Source organism: Panicum virgatum, chromosome 9N (assembly GCF_016808335.1).
Source record: "Panicum virgatum strain AP13 chromosome 9N, P.virgatum_v5, whole genome shotgun sequence".
Classification (NCBI taxonomy): Eukaryota; Viridiplantae; Streptophyta; class Magnoliopsida; order Poales; family Poaceae; genus Panicum; species Panicum virgatum.
This window is the reverse complement of record NC_053153.1, coordinates 11,743,221-11,752,035: the sequence shown is the minus strand read 5'-3', so window position 1 is coordinate 11,752,035 and position 8,815 is coordinate 11,743,221. Positions and strand designations below refer to the sequence as shown.

The 8,815-nt window shown below is 52.2% G+C and overlaps 1 protein-coding gene across 3 annotated transcripts; it reads left to right on the top strand.

The window, feature by feature from the left end:
• Positions 1–223: 223 nt before the first annotated feature.
• On the top strand, positions 224–5,146 carry LOC120693127 (putative linoleate 9S-lipoxygenase 3). Of its 3 annotated transcripts, none has more exons than XM_039976530.1 (8): positions 237–523; positions 1,116–1,199; positions 1,333–1,628; positions 2,227–2,464; positions 2,606–2,941; positions 3,048–3,133; positions 3,282–3,697; positions 3,803–5,146. In XM_039976530.1, the coding sequence occupies exons 1-8, from the start codon at positions 334–336 to the stop codon at positions 4,836–4,838; spliced, it is 2,682 nt and encodes an 893-aa protein (XP_039832464.1). In that variant the 5' UTR covers positions 237–333; the 3' UTR covers positions 4,839–5,146. The 3 variants fall into 3 exon arrangements, with proteins under 3 accessions (XP_039832465.1, XP_039832464.1, XP_039832466.1); XM_039976532.1 differs by having other exon boundaries at positions 239–786; positions 1,102–1,199; XM_039976531.1 differs by lacking the exon at positions 1,116–1,199 and having other exon boundaries at positions 224–523.
• Positions 5,147–8,815: the final 3,669 nt, after the last annotated feature.

Here is an 8,815-nt window from a genome sequence, read left to right as displayed (position 1 = left end):
TGCTACGCGGCGCGACGAAGCGACCGATCGCGCAGGCGCCTCCCACACCATTCGCGTCCCCGCCCCACGCCCCCAGTAATCAAACCGCATTAACTAGGCTTATCCCGCTGCCACCATCCGTGCATCTGCAGCGGGCACACGGGCACGTAGCCGTAGTCGGTAGCCGAGCCCCGCGCTCCGTTGCAGCTCGCCTGCCTGGCTATAAATCCCCGGGTCGCCCCGCAACCCCTCAGCCTCTCACGGTCTCTCACCACGCGCACCGACCCACTACAAAAGAGGGCCACCACCGGGTAGAGGTCGAGGAGGAGGAATAGAGAATTGAGGGCGGCGAAGATGCTGAGCGGGATCATCGACGGGCTGACGGGGGCGAGCAAGAATGCGCGGCTCAAGGGCACGGTGGTGCTCATGCGCAAGAACGTGCTCGACCTCAACGACTTCGGCGCCACCGTCATCGACGGCATCAGCGAGTTCCTCGGCAAGGGGGTCACCTGCCAGCTCATCAGCTCTACCCTCGTCGACCCCGGTGAGCAACCTCATCATCCTCGTCTCCTCCTCCTACTTCCTTCTAAATCTCGAGCTAGCTAGAGCCCTCGATCTTGGTTGCTTTTCCATCCCTTGTGTAGCTAGCAAAGCGCATTTTTTTCCCTTCACCATACGAAGCAAAATAAGGCCTACTTGGGCGGCCAGCCATGGGCCATGGCTCGCTGCCTTTACCTCGGCCCTCGGTCATCTCTGACGGGACATGGAAAGAATCGAGAGCAACACCGAGAAAAGAACAGCAGAGGCCCCGTTTGTTAAAACGTCGCGTCAAGATTTTACAAAAAGTCGAATTTTCGCATGGAGTATTAAATGTAATCTATTTGTAAAATCTTTTCAGAAACGAATGTAATTTTTTGAGATGAATCTAATTACGGTAATTAATTGATGCTTTGCTACAGTGATGCTACAGTAACCATCCTCTAATCGCGCGGTCAAAGACCTCATTAGATTCGTCTCGCGATTTACAGGGGGTTGTGGAGTTGGTTTTGTAATTAGACTTCATTTAATACTCTAAATTAGTGGTCAAAGGTGAAAAAAAAACCATGGAATCCTAACCAAACACGGCTTGGGTGCAGTGCAGAGCACCAGATGCTGCCCAGCTCGTGAACAAAGTAAAAGAAGACACACAATAGCAGCTCAAAGATCAAGCACTCAGAAAAGTACTTTGAACTAGATTCTTTATCAGTTTACTATGCCCATGTAATCTCCGGGCGCCGCGTGCGTGCCTGCGCGACACGCCGACACGCGCCGTGCGCGCTCTCACACCATTCGGCGACGGCGTGCTGTGCGCAGACAACGGCAACCGCGGCAAGGTGGGCGCCGAGGCGAACCTGGAGCAGTGGCTGACGAGCCTGCCGTCGCTGACGGCCGACGGCGAGTCCAAGTTCGGCGTGACCTTCGACTGGGAGGTGGAGAAGCTGGGCGTGCCGGGCGCCGTCATCGTCAAGAACAACCACGCCGCCGAGTTCTTCCTCAAGACCGTCACCCTCGACGACGTGCCGGGGCGCGGCACGGTGACCTTCGTCGCCAACTCCTGGGTCTACCCCGTCGCCAAGTACCGCTACGACCGCGTCTTCTTCTCCAACGATGTAAGTCGCCGTCGCCGACGCCAGTGACATTCCTGGCCGGACCTGTTGACAGTCCCTGTCACAGCTTATCGACTTTTTAATTCATGTCAAGTCTTCTCGATATGGAGTTTTTTACTTTTTTTCCTACATTATTGCTAGTACCAGCACTATTTGTCAATTAGCGTAGGTAGGAAAGGGTACAGTGTGGTGAAGAAAATTCATTGGGGTGTGGTACTGGTGCAACTGCCGCGGTAGGGGAAATTTTAGCTTCAGGGTTCTGACAGAGACGCAGGGGAGAGGCATGTGGATTCACGTGACTAGCAGCACGTCCGTTTCATTCCCCCGAGGAACTTTTTTCGAACGGTCGACGATGCCAATGCACTCGAGTTTGCTTTCGAGATGGTAAAAAGGTCGTGATGATCGAGTTGGTCCGGTCAAGTCTTTGGCCGTGTAGCAACTAGCAAATCAGTGTGTTTATCTGTCGATGATATAGAGTAGTAATTCATAAGGAGTATTGATCCATGGACGGTCGAGAGAGTAAAAGTCAGTCAAGCAGTCAGTCAGTCAACATACTTCTGATGTTTGTCTCTTGTCTTGTGCCGGACGACGATGGACGCAGACGTACCTGCCGAGCCAGATGCCGGTGGCGCTGAAGCCCTACCGCGACGACGAGCTCCGCAACCTCCGCGGCGACGACCAGCAGGGCCCCTACGAGGAGCACGACCGCGTCTACCGCTACGACGTCTACAACGACCTCGGCGAGCCCGACCGCGGCAACCCGCGCCCCGTCCTGGGCGGCTCCGCCGACCACCCCTACCCGCGCCGCTGCCGCACCGGCCGCAAGCCCGCCAGCACCGGTGTGTGGGGTTTTCTTTTTTTTTATTTCTGCTACTAGTATAGTATACTGTTACTTTCACTGACACGTGGGTCCAGATGTCACGTGGGCCCACAGTCAGAGACCCTAGCTGCAGGGTTGACTGACGCTGACCTGGCCGCAGACCCCAACTCGGAGAGCCGGCTGTCGCTGGTGGAGCAGATCTACGTGCCCCGCGACGAGCGCTTCGGCCACCGCAAGATGTCGGACTTCCTGGGGTACTCGATCAAGGCCATCTCGCAGGGGATCGTGCCGGCGGTGCGCACGTACGTGGACACCACCCCCGGCGAGTTCGACTCCTTCCAGGACATCCTCAACCTCTACGAGGGCGGCATCAAGCTGCCCAAGATCCAGGCGCTCGAGGACATGCGCAAGCTCTTCCCGCTCCAGCTCGTCAAGGACCTCCTCCCCGCCGGCGGCGACTACCTCCTCAAGCTCCCCATCCCGCAGATCATCAAAGGCACGCGCGCACATCATGCTGAGTTCTGAATTGCTGGTGCAGCGAGAAGTCGATCGGCGAGCTAGCTGACTGAATGTTTGCGTTGCGTTGCGTTGTGGGGGAACAGAGGACAAGAATGCGTGGAGGACCGACGAGGAGTTCGCGCGGGAGGTGCTCGCCGGCGTCAACCCGATGATGATCACGCGCCTCACGGTGAGCCGATGACCATGCCCTTGTCTTGCAAAGATCGATCGATGCCTGCAATGCAAGCGTGCTGTGATTCTGTGAACGAATGGCTTCACCAGCCGGAGACGGAATGCGCCTGACGAACGACTCTCTCTGTTTGATCGATCCATGGCAGGAGTTCCCGCCCAAGAGCACGCTCGACCCCAGCAAGTACGGCGACCAGACGAGCACCATCACGGCGGAGCACATCGAGAAGGGCCTCGAGGGCCTCACGGTGCAGCAGGCGCTGGACGGCAACAGGCTCTTCATCCTGGACCACCACGACCGGTTCATGCCGTTCCTGATCGACGTCAACAACCTGGAGGGCAACTTCATCTACGCCACCCGGACGCTCTTCTTCCTGCGCGGCGACGGCAGGCTGGCCCCGCTCGCCATCGAGCTCAGCGAGCCGTACATTGACGGCGCCCTGACCAAGGCCAAGAGCAAGGTCTACACGCCGGCGTCCAGCGGCGTCGAGGCCTGGGTGTGGCAGCTCGCCAAGGCCTACGTCGCCGTCAACGACTCCGGCTGGCACCAGCTCATCAGCCACTGGTACGAACTCATCATGCCGTTCCTGATCGACGTCAACGTGTGAATTTATATACAATAATGAGATGAGATTAGCCTGAAATTAACCGATCGATCGATGGATCCCAGGCTGAACACGCACGCGGTGATGGAGCCGTTCGTGATCGCGACGAACCGGCAGCTGAGCGTGACGCACCCGGTGCACAAGCTCCTGCACCCGCACTACCGCGACACGATGACCATCAACGCGCTGGCGCGGCAGACGCTCATCAACGGCGGCGGCATCTTCGAGATGACCGTGTTCCCGGGCAAGTACGCGCTGGCCATGTCCTCGGCGGTGTACAAGGGCTGGAACTTCACCGAGCAGGGCCTGCCCGCGGACATTGTCAAGCGGGGCGTGGCGGTGGCGGACCCGTCGAGCCCCGGCAAGGTGCGGCTGCTGATCGAGGACTACCCGTACGCGAGCGACGGGCTGGCCGTCTGGCACGCGATCGAGCAGTGGGTGGGCGAGTACCTGGCCATCTACTACCCCGACGACGCCACGCTGCGGGGCGACGAGGAGCTGCAGGCGTGGTGGAAGGAGGTGCGCGAGATCGGGCACGGCGACCTCAAGGACGCGCCCTGGTGGCCCCGGATGCAGGCCGTGCCGGAGCTCGCCGGCGCCTGCGCCACCATCATCTGGATCGCGTCGGCGCTGCACGCGGCCGTGAACTTCGGGCAGTACCCGTACGCGGGGTACCTCCCGAACCGGCCGACGGTGAGCCGGCGGCGGATGCCGGAGCCCGGCACGGAGGCGTACGCGGAGCTGGAGAGCGACCCGGAGCGGGGTTTCATCCGCACCATCACCAGCCAGATCCAGACCCTCATCGGCATCTCGCTCATCGAGGTCCTCTCCACGCACTCCTCCGACGAGGTGTACCTCGGCCAGCGCGACACCCCGGCGTGGACCTCCGACACCCGGGCGCTCGCGGCGTTCAAGCGGTTCAGCGACGCGCTGGTGGAGATCGAGGGCAAGGTGGTGGGCGCCAACCGCGACCCGCAGCTCAAGAACCGGAGCGGGCCCGCCGAGTTCCCCTACACGCTGCTGTACCCCAACACCTCCGACCGCACGGGCGCCGCCGCCGGGATCACCGCCAAGGGCATCCCTAACAGCATCTCCATCTGAGCAGCGGCGTGCCTGCTCGTCTGCTAGCCGTTGCGCGTTCTCGAGGCCATGAGAGTGAGGTGGTGCTTGAAGTCTTGAACAAGTCATGTTGCTTTCGTCTCTCTCTCTCTCTCTCTCTCTCTCTCTCTCTCTCTCTCTCTCTCTCTGTGTGTGTGTGTGTGTGTGTGTGTGTGTGTGTGTGTGTGTGTGTGTGTGTGTGTGTGTGTGTCAATACCGCGTGAGAGCTTGTAGAGATCGGTTAATAATATTTGTGCCGGCCGGTAAATGGAAATAGCACGTAATAAACGAAGTGAATTTGCATAAAGCAACTGACATTTCCAATCCGAGAGCTCGCACACAAATGAAATGAGCATAGCTGTTGGGTACCAAGCAGTTGACTTGAGTAATCTGGAACTGTTGACCTCAATGTTCTAGATGCAATCGTGCAATCTTCATAGGTTGGCAGGAACCTCTGCTAGTATCCTATGTAAAATGCAGACCCTACGGAATGGTTGGCAGTTGGCACCATCACATAGTTGATAAAAGAAAGAAGCGCCATAGGCCATACATCGCGCAGGAATATAATCTGAAGGGTTAAGCCAGCTTAAGCTTTGACTTAAGCCATCTCAATAATGCTGGCTGCAGGTAGGAAGATTAAAGAAAAGCCATGGGAAACTTCGAATTGTACGCTGTTTCTGCAAACATTTCGGTTCGGCGGACATCTCTCTCTGCGGGTGCGGGAGTTTTGGATGAGAGCATCCGCCGAGACCCATTTCGTCAGCAGAAGCGCATGCCCAGAGCCCACCAGGGCACCAACCACCAGCCCGCATCGGCTTTTGCTTTTCCATACAGGTACACACGTGGGCTCGAGACTGTAGTGAGCGATACGCTAGTCGCCAGTAGTGGCCGGCAGCCCGGCAAAGTGCCGGGACCAGAGTTGCAAGCTGTGGCTGTCGGTTTCAGTCCATGTCAGTCGGGCATTGCAGAAGATTCTCAACTTATTTTTTTTAAAAAAAAACAACTATAATCGTGGATTCGCGGGCAATCGTAACGAAGAAAATCTTTACGAAACCTTCAAATCTGTTTTGAACTTTTGATAAACACAGATGCAGTACCATCAGTACATTTCTAAATGAAAAACAAATCGCTGAATTTCCGCTGCGATAAGTTCCAAAGAGGCTGCTAAAGCCTGAAGGGCATGCTGCCCGTAGCGAGCCAAACTGGAGCGAGACGCCGGATCCGCCATCGCCCTCCGTTTCAAAATAGATATAATTCTAAGGTTTAAAATTATCTTAAATAAGTGCATATCTATGAATGGGACATGCTAACTTTGTCTTCTCTCCGTATGCAATGATTACATTTTTTATAAAGCTATATATGATTTTTACTAGCATTGATCTTCACACCCAAATTCTAAAAGTGTATTTATTTTGGGATGCAGGGAATACGAGGAGGATGAGAGGAGAGGGATGGCTAATAATTGGAGGGAACAGACGGAATGATTGGGTTCTGTATATATTCTCCTCGTTCATTTTATTCCACACGTGTTCGGTGAACCTATGCCTTTCCATTCCGTCTGTTGGTGGTTAGCCTTTCCATTCCGAGAGCACCCCAAAAGCAGCACTTAGCAATTGACTAATCCGTCAACCTTTGGCACCTTCCGGAAGGTTTTTTTTTTCTTTTGTTTCTGAAGGTGGCACCTAATGAAAGGCATCCAAATCACTAAGAGATCACTCTAAGGTCCAATTTATATCTCACAAATGAGTTGTTTCTAGCTGGTGTAAAGCAGTTCGTGATCCTTTCAATCCGCACTTCCATATAACTTTCTTGTTTGCTTTTCTTACACGTAGATGGTCTCTCTGCTACACTCACCAAATTAGGTTGGGTCGTTATCATGCGTATCACATCGAATTATCAGCTGTATCATACGTTTATGTTTTTGTGCTAAGTTATTTTGTCCTATACCAAAGATATGTTACTGTTACATGTCATAGATTAGCATATAGTACATGACATGAGTAAACATTCAATGGGCTAAATATAATTTTCTTTTGCAATTGTCATAGCGAGCAACAAATTTTCGCAAAGTTAATTGTGGCACGAACCGAAACGACCCCCATAATTCAAAATTCTTGCTCTTTGTCGTGTGAGTCATTGCGTATTATTAGATTAAGAAAGAAGTAGAAAGGCTAAAGAAGCCGTACAAACACACACACCACTTCCAGTTGAGGATCAACTTTCAAAATGACTGTTTCAGTCCTCAACATATCAAATTGAGCTGTATGGAGAAATTTGAGAACTAAAATAGTTGTTTTGAAAATTTAGTGATGAAGTTAAACTTCTGCTGAAAAATTGAAGATGAAATTGACTATTCCATATATTTGTCTTGCCCCCTTAAATTTTCTCTCCAGTTGCACCCCCACTGCCTGCATAGCATATTGTATCCTTTTTTCTTACATGCCTTCTTCTAAATCCATCTAATGTTGCCATTAAAAGGAACAAACTAAAACACAAACTTTTATTCCAATGCAATTATTAGTTGTACTCACGTTATGTTCTTGTGCTCAATTCTCTGCCTTGTTTAGTTCCCTCCAAAAATTTTACATCCCATCACATCGAATATGTCAGCACATGCATGGAACACTAAATCTAGACGAAGAAAATAATTACATAGTTAACTTGTAAATCGCGAGACGAATCTAACGAGACTAATTAAATTGTGATTAGACACTAAACTGCTACAGTAACATATGCTCTAATGATGGATTATTTAGACTTAATAAATTCATCTAGTCGTTTACAGATGGAATTTATAATTTATTTTGTAATTAGTTTGCGTTTAATAATTCAAATGTGTGCCAGAATATTTTTTTTAGATAAAGGATGAAACATCCGGCCTCTACGTCCGTAGACATACACAGCCCAATTATTACACAAAACTAAAGAAAAAAAGAAAAAGTTTAGTACATGAAGATCGGTACTAAAGAACGCCTACAGCCACACTGTGTATTGAGTTCACTCTTCACCGTCATGGCACGGTGCTCCTTCAATTTGCTAATAATCTAGCAAGCACACAATCCAAGATAATTGACGGAGAGAACTTCAACTCAAAGTCGCCGCCATACCACAACATCTTGTGGTCTTGTTTGACAGAACGAGCTTCATCTCGACAATGCTCCCTAGGGGTCTTCTACGACAGGTTGGTAACCAAGAATTGTGACCATCGCTGTCTTGATTTCCCAACCTCGGGCCAATCCGAAGAAGAAAGCTGTAAGATCATCACCTAAGATCTCCAAGACGATTGCTCCTGAGAGAATGTGACGCTAAACACGCCACCGATGTCCATCCACAGTTGGGATAGGCTTTCACCTGGAGATCCGACACAGCTGGGACAACACCCCATAGAGGTGAAAATTGTTGTCACTTGCCTCATGACGAGAAGGGAAGATCACAGCAACAACTGACAAAACATCGTTAAACAATCTTCAATTACTTGACCCAAGATTCGGCCACCTCAGTTTGTTGCAATTGCCACTAGGAGCACAAATCTGCAGGCCAGATTCTTCGGGGACAGGATCGGAGTGTGGCAGCGACGTGAAGAAAGACCATCAATAGCATGCCTCCTTCAATATGTCACGCGCGAGGCCCCGATCTATCTGTCCCACCGGAGGAACGACTGCCATCGTCGTTAACCCACCGTCTTCAATCTTTGCATAAGTAGCAAAAATCATGGCCCGCGCGAAGGACTGCGAAGGTGCCCGACTAGGTTGCGTGCCGCTACGCCGAGGTGCTCCACGACACAAGAAATTAAAGTGGCGCCATCGAAGAAGCACCAGCGCCGGTCACCGCGTCCAGATCCGGCCGTGATGGTGCCGGATAAGTCGCCTCCTCTTGTAAAAGGGAGTGCGCGGCGGCAGGACAGAGAGATGTGTGCCAGAATATACGACGTGATATTTACAGAGTAAACTTTTTGCATATAAAATTTTGTATTTCCTATG

Excerpts from the sequence above, each read along its gene's own strand:
- LOC120693127 (XM_039976530.1), top strand. The coding sequence starts at position 334 with ATGCTGAGCGGGATCATCGACGGGCTGACGGGGGCGAGCAAGAATGCG. Across the intron at positions 524-1,115 it reads CTCTACCCTCGTCGACCCCG|TGCAGAGCACCAGATGCTGC; the intron begins GTGAGCAACCTC and ends GCTTGGGTGCAG. Across the intron at positions 3,698-3,802 it reads CACCAGCTCATCAGCCACTG|GCTGAACACGCACGCGGTGA; the intron begins GTACGAACTCAT and ends GATGGATCCCAG.